Source organism: Lichenostomus cassidix, unplaced genomic scaffold (assembly GCF_008360975.1).
Source record: "Lichenostomus cassidix isolate B80296 unplaced genomic scaffold, HeHo_3.0 HiC_scaffold_843, whole genome shotgun sequence".
Taxonomy (NCBI): Eukaryota; Metazoa; Chordata; class Aves; order Passeriformes; family Meliphagidae; genus Lichenostomus; species Lichenostomus cassidix.
Window position 1 is genome coordinate 19470 of NW_028147587.1, and position 20468 is coordinate 39937.

General features: G+C 52.1%; 3 protein-coding genes across 3 annotated transcripts; 2 read left to right on the forward strand and 1 right to left on the reverse strand.

Annotated features, from left to right (window-relative positions):
- Positions 1-1851: 1851 nt before the first annotated feature.
- Positions 1852-8715, forward strand: LOC146422022 (uncharacterized). The gene is made up of 3 exons (XM_085046804.1): positions 1852-1922; positions 2111-2759; positions 8709-8715. The coding sequence occupies exons 1-3, from the start codon at positions 1871-1873 to the stop codon at positions 8713-8715; spliced, it is 708 nt and encodes a 235-aa protein (XP_084902930.1). The 5' UTR covers positions 1852-1870.
- A 1928-nt stretch (positions 8716-10643) lies between these two features.
- LOC146422023 (uncharacterized) lies at positions 10644-12027 on the reverse strand. Its single transcript, XM_085046803.1, has 2 exons — positions 11986-12027; positions 10644-11797 (listed from the first exon to the last, which is right to left on the reverse strand). The coding sequence occupies exons 1-2, from the start codon at positions 12005-12007 to the stop codon at positions 10707-10709; spliced, it is 1113 nt and encodes a 370-aa protein (XP_084902929.1). The 5' UTR covers positions 12008-12027; the 3' UTR covers positions 10644-10706.
- Positions 12028-15544: 3517 nt separating this feature from the next.
- Positions 15545-16426, forward strand: LOC146422024 (endogenous retrovirus group K member 9 Gag polyprotein-like; the record flags this gene model as incomplete). The annotated part of the gene is made up of 1 exon (XM_085046805.1): positions 15545-16426. A coding segment is annotated over exon 1 (882 nt), but the record flags the coding sequence as incomplete, so codon positions are not given.
- Positions 16427-20468: the final 4042 nt, after the last annotated feature.

Genomic DNA, 20468 nt, shown 5'->3' on the forward strand with positions numbered 1-20468 from the left:
TTCCCAGTAACTAAAATCCTTGGAACTGGGATCTTACTGGGCAATTACTGGTGTGCACTGGGAGCAATGGGAGTGGACTGGGAGGTTACTGGAATGGACTGGGAAGTCCCTGGGAGGGAACTGGGATTTGCTGTGGCTATAGTGGTTCATACTGGTTTATACTTCTTTGAACTGGTCTAAACTAAAATCCTTGGAACTGGGATCTTACTGGGCAATTACTGGTGTGCACTGGGAGCAATGGGAGTGGACTGGGAGGTTACTGGAATGGACTGGGAAGTCCCTGGGAGGGAACTGGGATTTGCTGTGGCTATAGTGGTTCATACTGGTTTATACTTCTTTGAACTGGTCTATACTGGTTTCTACTGGTTCTACTGGCAGGGGGTGTCACCCACCCAGGTGTTTTTCCAGATTTAAACTGGTATTTACTGTTTTATACTGGTTTATACAGGGTAGACCAGATGCCCTAAACTCCCCATTCACTTTAACAGGCAGACCTGGTGTTGTGATCCAAATATTAAGGTTCTTTGGAAATAGCTCTGCCTGAATTAAGGTGCAAACGAGACCATATGCCAGTCAATAGTATGAGTTTTATTTGATCATAAATAAGAGAGAGAGAGTGAAGAAGAGAGAAAAGAGAAGTAGGAAGAGAGGTGGGGGGGACAGAAAGAGGGTGACAGAGACAGAATAAAGAAAATATCACCATCCATGGATCCCAACACTGTTGCATTGATCCTCTCCAGCTGCTCTTCTCGGTGGTGATGGTCCCCCGAAAGCACAGAATGCCATGGGTTAATATGGACTCAGGCCAGGTGGCAATGTCCAGGCATGTCCCCCCGGGGCAGGGGGCAGTCTCTAGCAGCAGACTCTGCTTGCATCACGTGCACTCCTGTGGTGCAACGCCTAGCATTTGGGGGTCTGTGATGGATTGTGACTCCCCTCAGCTGTCTCTCACGTGAAAGTCCCGTGGATGTGGCTTGTGGGGTTGGGGGTTCCACAGCTGGACAGTTTGTGTAACGGAGGATGTGTGTTTATTGCCTCTGACCAGAGGTTACACCATGCACCCCCAACCTCCTCCACCTCGGCTGGAGGTGAGCTGTGCTCACAGAAACCTGGCTTCTGTGAGCTGTGCTCTGCCCTCACTCCAAACTCAGCCAGGGATGATTCTCAGAGCAGCTGGTGGCTTTGGCCTTTGTGGATGCATTCCTTTCCCTCAGCCTGAGATGACTGAACAATAGGTTTCTCTTTATCTAATCTCAGCAGTTTGACTTTCAGTCCAAAGTCCCAGTCAGGTATCTTCAGGGAGGCTTCTTTAATTGTAGCTTCTTTATACAGTTTTTGTTATAATGAGCAAAACTTTATATCAATGTTTGAGGCATGAACTATTTCAGTCTCTGACAAATGGGGACCCCCAGAGGGGGGACCACCAAGAGCCCTGGCAGCCTTGAGAGAGAGATGGGAGAGAGGATCCCTGGGACCCCCAAAACCCCAGGCTTCCCTAAGCAGGACTGCAGAGAGAGGAGACCCCTAGAGTGGGGAATTGGGCAAGGGGGAGCCCCTGGGATTCCTGGGACCCCTGGCAGTCTGAGGAGAGTGGGGATGCTGGAGAGTGGGGACCCCCAGTATACATGGGACCCCTGCAGCCCTGACAGTGGGGAGGCCCAGAACCCCAAAGTGGACAGACCAGTGATGGGGAACTGCTAGGAGTGTTTTTTGGTGCTGAATCTTTGTGATCTGGAGGATTTTATGGACCTCAGATGCCCAATGCCTTCAAGACATGCAATCGGAAAGGGTAACCTTCAAACACAATCTAAAATAAGTAACCCCTTGTTTTCCCCTCAACCAGGATTTCCCATTCTTAGACCTTGTCCAGATGGAGGAGGAAGCTGCAAGGAAGAGGAAGATGCCTCAGGACAGCCAGGCAGGTGACGAGGCAGTCACTGCCCCTTTCCTGCTCTCTTCTCCTCCATCTCCCAGCCCAGCATCGCCCCTGGCTGCAGGACAACCCTGCTGCTGACTCTGTCCTGGTAGGGATGGATTGGGGGGATCTCCTTCCCCTTCCCTCTGGCGTGGAGGCAAATCCCAAATTCTCTCCTTGTTCTTTCTTCCCCAGACAATGAACTGAGGAGAGAGACCAGGGAGGAGAAATCATTGCAGCAGAACTTCATGGAAGAGGCCATTTTGAGCAGCTCCATGACCCAGGAATCCAACCAGGAGGAAAAGCCCCAGAGATGCTGCACAAGGAGGGGCTGCAAACCCAGCCCAGGGTGCTCTGAAGAGCAAAGACCCACCCTGTGCCAGGAAGGCAATCAGAGCTTCATCCGGAGTTCGGAGCTGGAGATTCCTGAGAAGCTTCATGAGACCGAGAAGCCCTACGAGTGTGGGGAATGTGGGAAGAGCTTCAGAACGATCTCCCAGCTTATGGTCCACCATCGGATTCACACAGGGGAGAAGCCCTATGAGTGTGGGCAATGTGGGAAGAGCTTTAGCCAGAGCTCCACCTTGATATATCACAAGAGGATCCACACAGGGGAGAAGCCCTATGAGTGTGGGGAATGTGGGAAGAGCTTCAGCCGGAGCTCCACCCTGATCTGTCACAAGAGGATCCACACCGGGGAGAGACCCTATGAGTGTCCCAAGTGTGGGAAGAGGTTTCAGACCAGCTCAGATCTCCTCCTCCATGAGCGGATTCACACGGAGGAGAGGCCCTTCCGCTGCCCTGACTGCAGGAAAGGCTTCAAGCTCAACTCCGCCCTCGTCAGGCACCAGCGCATCCACACCGGGGAGAGACCCTATGAGTGTGGGGAGTGTGGCAAGAGCTTCAGCCAGAGCTCCAGCCCTGATCATCCATCAGAGGATCCACACAGGGGAGAGGCCCTGTGAGTGTCCCGAGTGTGGCAAAGGCTTCACCCAGAGCTCTCACTTGACCAGACACCAACGGAGCCACCAGTAAGAGAAGCCCTGCACAAGCCCCAACTGCAGGAAGAGCTTTGTCTTCTGCTTCAGCCTTGTTACCTAAAGCCTCATGGTTTTACTGCTATTTGGGAGGGGTGTTTGGTGTTCGGGAGCTATTCTGGATGATTTGGTGGTTGGGGTATTTGGTACAGTTTCTTTCTCCATTTTTGTTTGAAAAGCCTGGAGGGTTCATCCATTACCTCAAAACTACTCAATTCCATGGGAAAGTACTCAATCTTACCCCAAAATGGCTCAATCCCTGCCCAAAATGACTCAATTCCGCAGTCTCTCAGGGTGGGATGGCATAGGAAGGGGATTGGGCAGAGTGGTATGCAGTTCCAGAGGGGTGAAATGGGCATTGGGTGGGGCAGGATGGGTGGGATGGGCATTGGGTGGACTGCCGGAAATAGGGCTTGGGAAGGGGGTCTTGATGTCCAGGAGGGGTGAGATGGGTTGGGGTGGGGATTGGGAGTATGGGACAGGGTCTGGAATGAGACAGCCAAAGGTTGGGGTGATGAAGGGAGAGGAAACCTGTTCCTGAGTGGGTTTTGGGTATTATATACCAGGATTATTTCTCATGAGCCTTGAGGCAATAAAGAAAAAGGTGGTTCATCCTTTTGGCGTGGTGCTGTGTGTTGGCATTTGGGGATTGATTTCTTGTTATTGTTGTTACTATTACTTGTTTGTATTATTTATTAGTGTTATACTTCTAAATCCCACCGATTGTTAATAGTGGCTGGATGGCAGCTCACTGGGAAGTTTCCCTTCCTTCTCACAGTGGGATTGAGCTGTATGGTCACTTCCAAGTTGCCAGTGGCTTCTAAAGATGCAAAATCTTGTTTATGTTGGTTTCAGTGTGGTTTGGAGTGGGGGAAGGGTCTCATCCCCTCCCAGAGGTGCTCTGAGCCTGCTCTGCACCACATCTGCACTTGTGGCACCTCACAGCTGCCCTGCCCTGGGGACATGGCAGGACTCCCTCCTGCCAGGGCTGAGGCTTTGCATGGCCTCTCATGACCCCTCATGTCCAAAGCTCTGTGCTGGCACTGTCCTGAGCGCCAACATCACTGCAGCCCCACGGCCTTTGCTGTCCCCCCGTGTCCATTCCCTGTCCCCGAGTCCCGCCCGGCTCTGGCAGCAGCAGGAGCCGCAGCGCAGTGGGCGCCAGCCTGGCCCAGCTGGGGCTCCCAGCAGGAGCAGCAGCAGCATTGCCAGCCCTTCCCAGCTGCTCCTGCCTTGGCTTCCCCAGGGGTTTTTCCAGGGGAATTGTGGAGTACAGCAACAATCACCCACAAACTGGTCACTGGGCTCAGCCCTTGGCCTTTCTGCTTCCTCCAAGCAACCCAGGCTTCTCTCAGCATTCCAGTTCTCTGCTCAGAGCCTTTGGCTCCCTGCAATCCTGGCCCCAAGGATCTGCTCTCACGAGTCCCTGGGGAGCCTTTGGCAGTCTCTGCCCTCAGTGGGGCGCATTGATGCTCCAAGGGACTTGGAGTTTTGCTTCTGACTCCTTGAGCAGCTTCTTCAACCTTCTCTCAGTCCCTGAGGGTCACAGACTCAGCTCCAAATCCACCTTGAGGCTCATTAAAGTACAGAAAGCCCCCAGGAGCTCCTTGTCTTCCTTCCATTGACTTCAAGTGTTCAGGGATTGTACAGCTATTGGAGTCAGTTTGGAGTCTTTTAAGGAGGAACATTTCAAAGTGCACCCCATGACTTTTCTTTTGAATCAAGGAAATATTTTTTTGTTTTCTGTTCAGAGAAGAGGTGATGGAAGCATTCCCCAAGTGACTTTGATGCTGAATCAAAGGAGGTCTGGGCATGTAGAATAATGAGCCCCTTGAGGGCTGACCCTGTTGGGACAACCTGCTCCTCACCCCCAACCTCACCATGGCTGACATTGCCCACCTGGCACTGACATCCCTGTTCCCTGCATCACAAACTTGTCCCCTGAGCTCTGCAGCTGGCTGTCTCAGCCCATTGCTCCATGTCCCACCTGCTCTCCTCAGGGCTCTGCCTGCACACAGGCCCAGGAGAAGTTTTCCTGGTTGTGAGGAAAGAATGGAAAAGCCTGAGCAGGTTTCCTACACAACAAACCCCACTCAGGAACCACATGCTCAGTACAGGCTGCCTCTGATGATGTCACCTTTCTACAAGGGACAATGTGACCAGAAGTGATCTCTATAAGCAGAATTCTCTGTCCCTGTCCTTTCCCTTGATCTCAGTTGCAGATGCAAGTTGATGATGCCATTCTCACCTTTAACTCCTCTTTTGAATACAAACAGATGTGTCCATCTGTGCTAAGAAGGTGTTTCTCAATGTTTATGCAAAGCTTTTGTGTTCCCAATGGAATCACAGAGATCATTGTGACACTTTGTGGCCACATGGAACCATGGAGACCAAAGTGACACTGCAGGGCCTCATGGATGAAGGGAGACCACTGTGACTGTGTGGCATCTCATGGAACCAAGGGGTCATTGTGACACAGAAGGGCCTCATGGAACCCAGGAGTGCATTGTGACACTACAGAACCTCATGGAATGAAGGGGACACTGTGACACTGTGGGGCCTTGTTGGAACTCAGGAGACCATTGCTGACAGAACAGGAGCTCATGGAATGGGGAGAGCCAGGCCCAGGGGACATGGCTGCAATGGTGATGGCTGTGAGGTCACTGCCACTGCAGCAGCCTGCTTGGCCCTCAGCTGACATTTTGGCCAGCAGTGTTGTGAGGTCATCCAGCACATCAGAGAACCAGCACAACAGAGAACCAGCACAACAGGAATTCCATCCTTGGGGAGAGGAGGGGTTTCACTATGTCTGGTGGCACAAAGCTCCTGTCCTTGGACAATTGCTGGGATGGGGCAGCAATTTCACTGGAAAAACAGTTGATGTTTTGTGACAATCTCATTGTAAAATATTCCTTCCTTATAACAAATGTAAATCAACTCTCATTTAGTTTAAACATATTGACCTTTCTTCTGTCACTGTAAACTTTGGGAAAAAATGACACTCCATTTTCCTTGCATTTTGACCAATATTTTTCCTTTCTCAAAAACCTTGGAGAGGACTCAAAAATCTCCCAAGATGGAGTTTGGAGGCCTCATCACATAAGCAAGCTGTGCAGTTACAGAATGAGCTGTGTAACATCATTGATCGGCTGTATGACACCACAGAGTTGGCTGTGTGACATCACTGACTGGCTTGTGACACCACAGAGCAGGCTTTTACATCCCAGAGTAGGGTGTGATATGTGACATCATAGAGTGGTCTGTGGCATCAGAGTGTGGCTGTATGACATCACACAGCAGGCTGTGAGGTCATAGAGTGGACTTGTGACACCACAGGGTGGTGATGTGACATCACAAAGGGGGCTGTGAAAACATGGAATGGCTGTGTGACATTATAGAGCAGGCTGTGACATCATGGAATGGGCTGGGACATCACAGGGCAGCATTATGTGATCATAGCAAAGGCTGTGTGACATCACTGAGGGGGCTGGAAACACAGGGTGAAGTGTGACATCACAGGATGGATGTGTGACATCACAGAATAGGCTGTGACATCCCAGGGGGCTATGTGATGTCACTGGGGAGGTCACTCTGCCCCAGCCCCCCTCACAGCTCCCCCAGACAAGTCCAACGCTGCTCGTGCACAGCAGGGTCCCCTGTCCCCCCAGGTCCCTCCTGCCCCCCAGTGCCACAGCCTCCCCCACAGGATGTTCCACCAGATCGACCCCCAGAGCCTGACACGGGGACAGAGGGGACAGGGCCCTGGGGGGTGGGACAGGGGGACAGGGACCCCCTGGCAGTGTCCCTGTGTCCCCAGGGCGAGAGCCTGGCCCAGGGCTCCTTCACCCTCTTACGAACGAGGTCTTGAGAGCACTTAAAAAATCCCCAGCAAGGGATCAGCAAACACCAGATTTAATATTAAGTATGACAGCACAACAAAGTTCCTTGGCAAGAGTCACTCTGCTCCTGACTGGACAGTTCAGGTACACCAAGGGAAAAAAGCAACAACAAAAGCAAGCAAATCCAGGCAATCAAACCAGAAATTAACTGAGAATCGGCACTGTGTGTGTGTGTGACAAAAGGACAGTGAGGGCAAGGATAAAAGGAATATGGCCTGAAAGCTTAACAGCCCTCAAACTTAACAGAACTTAACTTCTAGATTAATTTATACCTGAATTTATACCTTAAACTCAACAACTTAGCAAAAAACAACCCCTAGCAGCATTTCACGTAGCTCATACCTTATGACTGAACCTCACTTACAGGCCAAACTCACTCAGATATCCAAGGCACTTCAACATCTCCCAGAGCAGCATTTCTCCCCCATTTCCAGAGCACAGGCACACGTGTGTGCACACAGACAGAAAGAGGCAGTGCCAGGGAGCTGTCAGAAATTGCCCTGGAGGGCAGGGAAATGCTCACTGCGGATGCTTTTGCATCTCCCCAGCAGCCAAAGGGTTGAGCCTGGAGGAGTGGGGGGATCGGCCCAGGGTCCCTCGTTGTTCGGGGATGCCCCGAGTGCAGCAAACAGGAGAGTTCCCGGCTCGGAGAGGCCCCACTCAGAGGGAGCTCACTGCTCCAGGAGAGCTCCAAGGGGCTCCTTTTGGAGCCCTGTTGATAGGGCCCCAAGAGATGGGCTTTAGTCACAGCAATGTTCCATCCTGGCTGCACTTCGCATCAACAGCTTTCTCTGACACTGTGAGAACAGGGATGTTGTGCCACTGAGGGGAGAAAAACAGTTCCCAAGGCTGCTCCTAAAGAAAGCAGGAGCTGGTTGGACAGCAGCAGTGCCTGGGAGCAGACAGTGTTTGTGATCAGCTGCAGAGGAGCTGAGCCCAGGGGCTGTTGGCCAAGGCTGAGGCCTAACGAGCATTTCTCAGATCCAGGGCAGCCCTGGAAAGGTGGTGGTGGGGATAATTCACACCCTCAGGGTGCTCCCAGTTCCTCCAAGTATTTCCATGTCTGTGCTCCAAGTGCTGCTCACAGCCCTGATCCGTGGGGATGGGAATGTCCCTCTCCCTTCCCAGGGCAGTGTCACACCTGAGCCAGGTGTGCAGGGCAGGACCTTGCCCTGACCCCAAGCACTGTCCCACCTGCAGGATCTGCTTCCCATCAGCCTCTTCCTCCTGCAGCCCCAAGCCCAGGTTGGTGCTAAACAAAGGGCGCTGGCTCAGGGTCATCCCCCGGCAGGGGTTTGTGCACCCCCTCTGCCCCCTCCCCAAATTCTCTCCTGGGGGGAGCAGGAGCTGGGTCAGGAGCCCTGTGGGGAGGGAAAAGGGGGTGACACTGGGATGGGGGGGGGTCACACATGCTCTCAGGGACACACATGACCCCTTTGGACACCCTTCACCCTCTCCCGCAGAGCCAGGAGGATGAACTCCAACATGGAGCCCCCAAACCCCAGCAGCACCTTGGGGGGTGAGATATGGTGGCAGCTTTGGGGGTCTGGGTTTGTCATGACCACTCAAAAATGCCCTCCCCGACCCACAGGCACTCCCAGGCCCCTCAAACCACCCAACATCTCCTCCTAGGATGTTCCCAAACCACTCCCTGCAATATAAATGGGCCTAAGAGCAACCATAACCCCATTCCCATCTCCCCCTAAACCCACCCAAATTCTCTCCAAGTCACACAGCCAGGCCAGGACCCCAAACCTCTCTCACAGAGCCTGCCAAACTCCGTCTCAGCACCACAAATGCCCACAAAAGCCCCTCCCAATCCCCCCAGGATTCCCTAAACCCCCTCCCACCCCCCAGGCACTGACCAGGAGAGGCTGGTGGACAGGAACATCCACAGCTGGGAGCAGCTCAGGCACTTCAGCAGTGATTTGGGCACTTTGGGGGGCACACCTCACCTGGGGAGACCCAGGCCAGGCACTGCGACAGAAAACCGGAATTGCTGAACACCAAGTGGGCTCAGGTGGACACATTCTGCCAGCACAACTATGAGACTGTTGTCCTGTCCCCCAGCCTGGGCAGCCCCAGAACATCCAAATCCTCATGAATATTCCCCTTAACCCCACATTCACCCCCAAATCCACAGTAAAACAGTGCAGCTTTAGATCTCTTTGTTTCATTTCTTTATTTTACCTCAGCTTTGGTTGTTCTGACAAGGTGAAGAAGGAAATCATTTAGGTTGGAAAAGACCTCCAAGATCATCCATCATTTCTTGATGCCACCAGAAGAAACAATTACACAGCAGGTAACAATTTTTAGGGTGTAACATTAATAAATCAGCTCTTCCCTATGAATTTGGGATGTCAGTCTGAGTCCAGATGGATGTTCCTGCCCCTGTGTTTGTCCAGGTGAGCACAGGGAATCAGGAGGCCATGGAAGCCACCAGCCAGGTGCCTTCCCAACCTGAGTATGTTAGTTTTGCTTAGCCCAGAACATCAGCAAGCTATCTTTAGCATCTAGGGGAAACTTAAACCCTTCAAAAGCTGTTGTGGTAGGCCTGAAGAAGTGGCTGAAGGGTTGGGAGGAAACTCACCCCTGTGTTCTTGAGTTGGTTTTGCTTAGCCCAGTTTTTGCTAGTGGGTGGGGAGGGGCACAAAAATGGCTCCTGTGTGTCCTGTGTGAATGTTCTAGAATTTTCACCATGTCCAGCAGAGCCAATCTCTGATGGCTCTGAAGATGATGGACATGCTGCTGGCCAAGTCTGGGCTAATTAGAGATGTTGGTTACACCTCTGTGATATCATATTTAAGAAGAAATCAAAACAATGTGAGCAAGCACTTCTTTTTAGACAGAGGATGAGGAGGAGGTGAGAATATGTGAGGGAAAACAACATGGAGACACCAAGGTCAGTGGAGAAGGTGGGGGAGGAGGTGCTCCAGGCACTAGAGCTGGAAATCCTCTGCTGGCCGTGGTGAGGACCATGGTGAAGCAGGTTGTCCCCCTGCAGCCCATGGGGTCCACGAGGGGTGCAGAGATCCACCCACAGCCCGTGGGGAGGTGCTCACGCTAGAGGAGCAGGTGGATGCCTGGAGGAAGCTGTGATCCAGTGGGAGTCCCAGTGCAGGGAAAGGCCTTGTTCCTTGGGATGGAAACAGCCTGGCCTGGGCTCAGAGCTCTGAACCCTGTGGACAAGAACTCATGGGGCAGCAGATTCCAGCAGCTGCTGCTCGACAGATTGGACCCACAGCAAACAACTTCGCAGAGGACTGTCTCCAGTGGGAGGGACCCATGGCTAAGTAGAGGACTCCTCTCCCTGAACAGCGGAAGAAATTTTGGTCATGGACTGACCAAAAAAACCCATACCCTGCCTGCCACAACCCCCTGTGCTATTGGTGGGAAAGAGGGAGGGGGGTGAGCAGAGAAACAGTGTATTAAGAGCTTATTTTTAGTTCTCATTTGCCTCCTCTGATTCTGTTTAGGGTTAGGTTACCAATAAATCACTTTGCAACTTTTAAGTTCTCAGCCTGTTTTACCCTTCACTGCATCATTCCCAGTTCATTATCTTGACTCATGAGCCCTGTGTGTGTGTGTGTGTGTGTTACGGTTTTTTTTCCTCTCTCCTTTGCACACCTGCAGAAAGAGAAGGAGAAGAGAAGAGAGAAGAGAGAAGAAGAAAGGGAAGAGACGAGAAAGCAGATTTCGTAGGTGCCTGGCATTTGGTCAGGGTCAAACCACAGCACTGGGTCACTGGCAGTGTGGGTCACCAGGGCTCTTCCCAATGAGGGTCCTCCGATGTTGGATGAATACAGAGAAGTGCATGAAGCTCTTCCCCCACTCGGGGCACTCGCAGGGCTTCCCTTACCGGTGCCTCCGTCGGTGTCTGCTCAAGTGAGAGCTCCTGGAGAAGCTCTTCCCACACTTGGGACACTCATAAGGCCTCTCCCCGGTGTGGATCCTCTGGTGGCAGATCAGGGTGGAGCTCTGGCTGAAGCTCTTGCCACATTCCCCACACTCGTATGGTCTCTCCCCAGTGTGGACACGCCGGTGGGTGATGAGGTGGGAGTTCTGTTTGAAGCCTTTCCTGCACTCAGGGCAGCGGAAGGGCCTCTTGTCTGTGTGAATCCGCTGATGACTGAGGAGTTCTGAGCTGGTTGGAAACCTCTTCCCACACTCGAAACACTCATAGGGCCTCTCCCCAGTGTGGATCATCTGGTGGGTGACGAGGGTGGAGTTGTCCTTGAAGCCCTTCCTGCACTCAGGGCAGCAGAAAGGCCTCTCATTTGTGTGAATCACCTGGTGCTGGAGGAGATGGGTGCTGGTCTGAAACCTCTTCCCACACTCAGAACACTCATAGCGCCTCTCCCCGGTGTGGATCCTCTTGTGCATAATCAAGTTGGAGCTGTGGCTGAAGCTCTTCCCACATTCCCCACACTCGTAGGGTCTCTCCCCTGTGTGGATCCGCCGGTGGGTGATGAGGTGGGAGTTATGTTTAAAGCCTTTCCTGCAGTCAGGGCAGCGGAAGGGCCTCTCCTCTGTGTGAATCCGCTGATGACTGAGGAGATGGGAGCTGGTCTGAAACCTCTTCCCACATTCCCCACACTCATAGGGTCTCTCCCCGGTGTGGATCCTCTTGTGATAGATCAGGGTGGAGCTCTGCCTGAAGCTCTTCCCACATTCCCCACACTCGTAGGGCTTCTCGGTCTCATGAAGCTTCTCAGCAATCTCCAGCTCCGAACTCTGCCTGAAGCTCTTGCCAACTTCCTGGCACAGGGTGGGTCTTTGCTCTTCAGAGCACCCTGGGCTGGGTTTGCAGCCCCTCCTTGGGCAGCATCTCTGGGACTTTTCCTCCCGGTTGGATTCCTGGGTCATGGAGCTGCTCAAAAGGGCCTCTTCCATGAGGTTCTGCTGTAAGGACTTGTCCTCCCTGGTCTCTCTCCTCACCTTGTTGTCTGGGGAAGGAAGGACAAGGAGAGGATTTGGGATTTGCCTCCATGCCAGAGGGAAGGGGAAGGAGATCTCCCCCGTCCATCCCTACCAGGACAGAGTCAGCAGCAGGGTTGTCCTGCAGCCAGGGGCGATGCTGGGCTGGGAGATGGAGGAGAAGAGAGCAGGAAAGGGGCAGGGACTTCCTCCTCACCTGCCTGGCTGTCCTGGGGCATCTTCCTCTTCCTCACAGCTTCCTCCTTCTCCATCTGGCCAAGTTTTGGGAATTGGAAATCCTCATTTGGGTAAAAGAAAGGTGTGAGTGCCTTGGGTTGGGGGTTCCTCCTGCCCAAGTCTATCTCTAGAAGTCACCGGTTGTTTTGTGTCTATAAAATCCTCCTAAAATAAGAATGAGTTCAGAAAAAGCCTCCCAGGGTTCCCCCTTTCCAGTCTTCTCTCTTTGGGGTTCTGGGGTTTCCCATTCTCAAAGCTGCTGGGGCTCCCATGGGTCCTGGGGATCCCCTTCTTCTGGGTCCTGATTAGGGATGCTGTGGGGTTTCGGTGCTCCCAGGGGTCCCTTCTTCCCTGATTGTGCTTTGGCTCCAAGGGCTCCCAGGGTCCCCCTCTGCAGGCTCCCCCCACTCCAGGCACTCGGGGCTTCCCCCTCTCCCCCTCACCCCTTTCAGTGTCACAGTGTCCCAGCCCTGCCTCATCTCCAGCCTCCCCCACCCCTCCAGGCTGCCAGGGGTCCCCCAGGTCTGGTATTGCCCCTCTCTGCTCTCTGCACTCTGGGAGTCCTGCTTTCCACCCCCCTGGGCTCTCCCAGGGATCCCCAAAACCAATGACCTGTCCTAGCAATACCAGGAAATTCCTACATGGACCACCCCCAATATTCCACCAAAGGTGCATTTATGGCTCAGCTTTGGAGTCCTGCAAGATCCAAACATACCCTCTGGCCCAAAAAATCCCCCCCAGGGGCATGCAAAGATATCTGGGGCTCACTTCCAGAATCTGCAAGTTCCAAACACCCCTCAAAAACTAACACCCTCCCAGAGACCCCCCAATAGCTTTGGGGTGAGCTCCCCCTCCCTGGTGACCTGTGGAATGCAGGGGGGGCAATGATCCGAGAGCCAGGGGTGCTGCAGACACAGTGGGTGGTGAAATCTCATGGTTCTTCTGCTCCTCCTTTTCCTGCTCCTCCTCCTCTCTCCCTCCTCTTCCTCCCGCTCCTCCTCTGCTCCCACCCCAGAACCCCATTCCCCACCCTCCTCTGCCCCACGGCTGCTGCAGCACTGACTGCTGGGTGGGGGGAACCCCCCGATCAGCCCCAGGGATGGGCAGGGGGCTTGGGGACCCCCAGTGCAGATCCACCTCCCCCAGAGCCCCAGGGAATTGCTCCAGGGATCCTGTGCTGGGGGACAGGGCTGGACCCCCATGGAACTGCCCTGCTTCCGTGCCAACCCCACCTTTCCCTCCCCTCTCCTCCCCTTTCCCATCCTTCTCCCAATCCACAGACCCCTCCCAACTCCATTTGGGTGTCCCATCCCCCTCCCGCTCTCTTTGGGGGTCCCAGCCCCCTCTTTTCCCTTCCTCTTCTGCCCTTGCATCATCATTCCCTCAATCTCCAACCCCCCTCTCCCCTATGATTGGTTTTGGGGGTTCCAGGCCCCTCCTGCCCACTCTGGGGGTCCCAATCCCCATTTCGCTCCATTTGGGCTCCCAGCCCCCCTTCTCACCGCGCCCCCCGCTCACCCCGCGGCCGGGGGGACTCCCAGCGCCACCAGTGCCACCAGTAGGGCCCCAGCTGCCCCCACACGCTCTTGCCGTGCCCAGCGCCGGTTTTGCAGGTGCCCAGAGCCCCAAAGCAGCCCAAAGCGCTCTGCCCTGGGGGGTCCCCAAAGCGGCCCCGCCCCGCGCGGCACTGGCAGCACCAGTCCGGAGCAGTGCGCAGCGCGGGCGGGCGGCATCAGCCGTGCCGGGCAGGGCCGGGCAATGCCCGCGGGGCTCCCCCCGCACTCGGCCCCCAGTTGCCGGGACAGCAAGGGGGGCCCGGCCTGGGCGCCCCCCACCTCCCCCCTCCCCAAATTCCGCTCCTGGGGGCGCTGGGGGCGAGGGGGGGCGCAGGTGGGGTCCAGAGGTGGCGGAGCCACGTGTCCCCCCGCTGCCAGTGCCACTCCCGGAGGATCAGGGGCACCCCAAAACTCCCTCACAGCTGCCGGATACCCCGCAAGCCCCTAAGGAGTGGGGTCCCCCTGCTTCATCACCCCTAACCTTCGGCTGCCTCATCCCAGGGACCCATCCCACCCACTCCCCTACCCCAGACTTCATCCCACACCCCAATCCACATCCAACCCTTCCCGGGCCTCATCCCATCCCATCCCATCCCATCCCATCCCATCCCATCCCATCCCATCCCATCCCATCCCATCCCATCCCATCCCATCCCATCCCATCCCATCCCATCTGTGGAAAGCTGGCTTCTAGAGAAGGGACACGCAGGTGTAGATAGATTACTACTTAACAAGCTGCTTCTTAACAATAGCCATATTCAGCCAACTATTAATTAGATACCTTCGTCCAATCAGCGATCAAAGGTCACCATGACTTTCCTTCAACATGGAGATCGTAGGAGCCGTCGAGAATGCGTTAATTGGCAACAAATATGCAGAAATCAGGCATTATAGGTAAACATAGATACATGTTAAGGCAAGTAGCCAAACTTAGGGCATGGAAGTATATAACCAATAGTATTGTATGATTACAGAATATGCATGAGTTAGTTACCTACACTATAAATTGTATGCTGTAGATGAATAAACTGAAGCTTGTGGTAAATTCATATTGGATTGTCAAGCCTCCGTTTCTCGGCAAATGGTGACCCCCGACGTGATACGAACAAGGGTCCTGCTCCCCATCTGGCTGGACCTGCTGGGGAACAGCGTGGCCACGGCCGAAAATCCAGACACCTGGCTCTGATACACCCCGGAGGGTCAAAGCAGTGAGCGCACATACAGGACGACCGTTATCAGGGCGGGATCTGGACACTGCCGGACTTGTGAGGTGAAAATCTCGCACCAGAGAGGAAAAGTGGCCGAACATCTCGGAGGGTGAAAAAAAAAAAAAGTGAGTGCGCCATGAAGAGACAAGCCACTTTTGATGTGTTTTATTGCTTTTTAGAAAAGCGGGGGATTAAGGGTAAGGATATAAAGAGTGATTTAGTGGCGTTGACAGCATGGGGGTTGGCTAAAGGTTGTTTTATTGACCCTAACAGCATTTTTGATCGTGATGAATTGCAGAGAGTAGGAGATAAGTTGTGGGATGCTATTCTTGAAGATGATAAGGTTGGAGAAAAACTATGCAAAGTGTGGAAGATAGCTAGTAAGGCTCTGTATCAGTATCAGGCAGAACAGAGGGCGGCTAGGGCTTCTTCTGAGCGGCTGAGTCCACCTCCCCCGTCTACTTCAGGGCAAGGTAATGAGCGATCATGGCCGCTCCCCCCATTAACAAACACAGTACATATTCCCCCTACTAATCCATTTGCTGAGCCCTCTGAGGATGCGTTGAAGCCTTCCGCTCCGATCGAGTCTTCTGACCCAGTATCTCACAGGGCAGTTTTTCAGTCACCCAGTTTGGGGAGCCCCGAACTTCCGCCTACCGGGGGTCTGGCCAGTCCCGGTGGTGCCGGTTTGGGGGCTGCATGTCAGCATGAAATTTATTGGAGGCTATTTACCTCACAAACGGCTCAGGAGGGTGACGTGGAAGCTGCGACTGAGATGTTGGGGGTGTTCCCAGTGATTTACAGCCCAGGAGAGCAGGGAGGGCTCACTGCTTCTATTTTAACCCTAAACTGGAAAATCTTATTTCAGTTACAAGCTACCGTGAGTGAATTCGGAATTCAGGGAGAGCCTACTAGAGAAATGCTAGATTATATCTGGGAATCAGGACTTCTGCTCCCCAACGATATCAAGGGCATTGCACGATTGATACTTACTCAACATCAACAATTGCTGTTCAATGCTCATTGGCAGGCATTCTGCCAGGAGTCGGTGGGTCTGAATCGCCAGCAAGGTGACCCGCTGCATGGAGTCACTCTAAATAAATTGATGGGGTTAGGTCCTCATCTAAGAAGTGAGGATCAGGCACTCTTGGGACCAAACAAGATTAGAGAGTCTATGGATTTAGCTCGGAATGCTCTGGATAAAATAAAAGCCCCCGGAGGCATCCCGTCATATATGTCCATCAAGCAGGGGCGGGATGAGCTGCTGGGATCTTTTGTAGATAAGGTTGCTGCAGCGGTGAAAACAGCAGGAATGGCAGAATGCATGCAAGGGACTATGTTAAAGCAGTGTGTATTGCAAAATGGAAATGGGACAGTCAGAAATCTTATCATGACCATGCCAGAGAATTGGTCCATAGAGGACCTTTTAGAGAAAGCTTCACAGTTCCTTATAGACAGTCAGGCTATGTTGATCAATGCTATTAAGGAGCTGGGGGAGGGATTAAAAGCGCAGGCAGAATGCTCTCAAAATCAAGTCCTCGGCGCACTCACACCCCTCCGGCAGCCAAGGCCACCTCCAGCATCTCGAAAAACAAAGCTCCATTGTTTTTGCTGTGGACAGCCAGGGCACTTACGGCAAAACTGCCCTGCTGGAGCAGTGTGGTGTTCTCAGTGCCAGTCTACGTCACACAGCTCTGAAGCTTGTCGGAGATCCCAGGGAAACGGGAATCGGAGCGCGAAAGGGACTATGACACAAATAGTAGCACCTGTCCAACAGGACCAATTGTAATCAGAGGACAGCATATGGGTGCTCTTTTGATCGGGCGTTATCTGCAACCATGAAAGGACTGGACATTTTAACTGGATTAATCGATACTGATTTTCAGGGTACAATTGACATTATGGCTCGGACATTTCATCCACCTATTCATATTCCTGCTGGATCTAAAATTGCTCAAGTGATCCCTATACCACAGTTGCTCAAAGTCCATCTGGTCGGCCTCATCGAGGAACAGGAGGTTTTGGCTCCACAGGCCCTGCGGTTATGCTAACAGTGGATTTGAAGCAACGTCCACAAAAACGGATATCTTTGGAATATTCTGGCTATCGGATACAATTATCAGCACTTTTGGATACTGGAGCTGATGTCACGGTACTGGATGAAAACAAATGGCCTGCTCACTGGCCAGCATATGCATCTGGAGCTACTGTTTCTGGTGTAGGAGGTATCACCATGGCTCGTCAGTCACCACGTTTAAAAATTACCATCGATGACAAAGTTGTGGACTGTGTGGTACAGTTGTTACCACTTCCCCCAGGAGTAAATGCTTTAGTAGGCCGTGATGTTTTGGCCCAAATGGGAGCCTTACAACCAGGGCTCCCCAATCCCAGCATGCTACCAGATGAATGGTTTCTACTTGTTGTGGACTTAAAGAACTGTTTTTTCACCATTAGACTACATCCAGATGACATGCAGCGCTTTGCTTTTACGCTGCCCTCAATTAACCGTGAGGCACCAGCACAACGTTTTGAATGGACTGTATTACCACAGGGAATGCGGAACTCACCGACACTTTGTCAACTCTATGTGGATGCTGCTCTCAGGCTTCTTTGGACGGCCTGGCCAGAAGTAATCATCTATCACTACATGGATGATATATTACTGGCACAGAGCGCACCTTTTACTGCAGATCAGTTACACACCCTGACTAATCACTTGCGTGCTCAGGGCCTTACAATCGCCCCTGAAAAGGTACAGAACACATCACCATGGCAATATTTGGGATGGACAATAACAGACCATCAGGTTCGTCCTCAAAAACTGCAAATTCACACAAACATCCAAACCCTACATGATGCTCAAAAACTGATGGGTGACTTACAATGGCTTCGTCCTGTCATTGGTATTCCTAATGAACTGTTGAATGTTCTGCGGCCTCTACTGAAAGGCACTGAGCCAGCTACAAAAGTCACCCTCTCTACAGCACAGCAGGCGGCGATCCAGACTATCTCAGAACGTGTTGTACAAAATCATACATCGCGTCGTCTACTGGATGTGCCACTAAATATCACTGTGCTAACTGGCCCTCAATACCTTTTGGGTGCCATCACTCAGCATAAAAAGAAAACGGGGGAAAATACCCCCACCACAAATGAGGATTACAATGTTTTGGTGCTGGAATGGTTAGCACCACCCCTTCAACCACGAAAAACGATTCAGGAAAACATAACTACAATGGCAAATCTCATCAAACGTGGCCGCCAAAGGATAAGGGAGATCCAAGGAACATCGCCAGGGGAAATACAAGTACCACTGAAGCTGGATGACTTGAACTGGTACTTACAAAATTCTATGGATCTTCAGGCAGCGTTGCTGGAAGAGGGAACCCTCATCAGTATCCGACCTCTCCAGCCTTCTACGCTGGCATGGATGTCTAATCACCGATGGCTAATAAAGCCATTGCGGTCATCCTCTCCGCTTTCAGGAGCAGTGACTGTTTATACAGATGCTGGCAAACGCTCCCGTAAAGCTGCTGCGACGTGGATGGAGGAGAAGCAATGGCGACACGAAATTATTCCTGCAACATCGGAGGACTCTTTACAAACCTTGGAACTATCAGCAGTGGTCTGGGTCTTTACCAACTGGATAGACCAACCTGTTAACATCGTCACAGATTCTCTCTATGTCGCAGACATTGCTAACAGAATTGAGGAAGCAATGGTTAAGGATGTGCAAAAATGCCAACTAGCGGAACTATTGATGGTGCTTAAACGCACCATTGGCCAAAGGACTGACCCATATGCCGTGTTGCATATAAGAAGTCATCAGTGGTCAGAGGGCCTTGGAGAAGGCAATGCCAGAGCGGACCGATTGGTAGCGGTGGCGGAAGCTCCAGTATCTTCCTTTGAGAGGGCCCGCCACGCACATATGAACTTTCATTAAAATGCAAGGGGTCTCCATAAGGGTTTTGGAATTCCACTAGCAGAAGCCAGGGCCATAGTGCGGGCCTGCCCTATTTGTAGTTTTCATAACCAGGGTGTTGGTTTGGGTATGGGAGTGAACCCCAAGGGGGTTACAAGCTAATGAGTTATGGTAGATGGATGTAACACATTTCCCTGAATTTGGTAGATTAAAATATGTCCATGTTTGCATTGGCACATACAGCCACATGATATGGGCAACACTACAGCCCGGTGAAAGAGGCCGGGATGTTATAAGGCACCTTACTAGTTCCTTTGCCGTATTGGGCAAACCCAAAGCTATCAAAACAGACAATGGACCAGCTTATTGTAGTGCCTTGGTGAAAAAATACATGCAACTTTGGGATATAAAACATACTACAGGAATTCCTCACTCCCCAACGGGGCAGGCAATGGTAGAACGAGCAAATGCAACAATAAAGGGTTACCTGGCAAAACATAAGGAGGTCTCAGATAGTAGAGAAAGGCTTTCTAAAACCCTGTTTGTGCTAAATCATCTGTGTATATTTGGAGATCAGGATTTACCACCTTTCTTAATTCATCACAAGGGAGTGGCACAGCCACCGGTACCACGCATGAAGGTCCTATATAAGGACCCCAAAACAGGCATCTGGGAGGGTCCAGTAGAGGTCATATATTCTGGCAGAGGTTATTTTGAGTATCTTCCTCCACAAGCCCCCTTTGGGTTCCTAGCCGCTGGGTGAAGCCTGCACTTGATCAACCTGGCACAGCTACAGGTGCCCCCGATACCGCCGATCGATGAAACACCACGACTGATCCGGCTTCTACATTGTGCTCTTGATCCTATCTTGCGGCGAGCTGGGGTTCCAGTCGAGTGTTGGCAGACTTTATTAGAATTAAGAGATATTATAAATAGATTAGGCTCTGTACACCCTTACCTGAATAGATACCCTTGTAGAAATTGTGCTAATCTGTGGTGTCAGGCATGGTTACTTATTAAGTGTGGTATTTGTAAGAAACGGTGGTGGGTCCATCAAGAAGTGTATAATACTTGTTGTTTGGCTTGCATTAATACACGCATAACTCATATTGACTTTGCACATAACAGGCTGCAGCAAGCTTTAGCTGCATTTACAGGGCTGCCTGATTGGCAAGGTTTGCAATTACTTGAATCCGAAGAGCAAAAATTTATAGCCTGGTTACGTTGGGAGGCCCAAGATGCAGTAAATTGGGCAACATCAAACTCTGGGTCTCAAATTTTGAGAGCAGTGTGCACCGATTGGGCTTTAGAAAGGATCCCAAAGTACTGGGTTATCAGAGAACATGAATGGGAACGCACTAAAAGGCGTTTTGCTCCTGTACATACTGTGCATGTTAGGCGTTGTTCTGGCAGATGCTACCGATGCAAACGCCAATAATCCCTTCCATTCAACTGAGCCCAGGAAAAATTTGTGGGTCACCTGGGCAAATCAGACACGTACTAGTGCTTTTTGCCTTGCGCTTGCATCAGCCACTAACCCTTTTCGCACATGCTTATTTGGTATCCCAAGCTTTGATAATACTAGCTTTGCACGGTTTTCAACTAACAACTGCTCACAAGCTGCCAATGTTAGCCATTGTACTGCTCTCTTGTTGCCGGGTCTTAATACCTCATTGCCATGAGATCCTCAGGAGTTGGATCTCTTGGGGAGCCGAGCTCTTAATGCAAGTGGCAATGAAACAGGCTGCATAACTTTTGGTAGCCCCATAGTGATTCC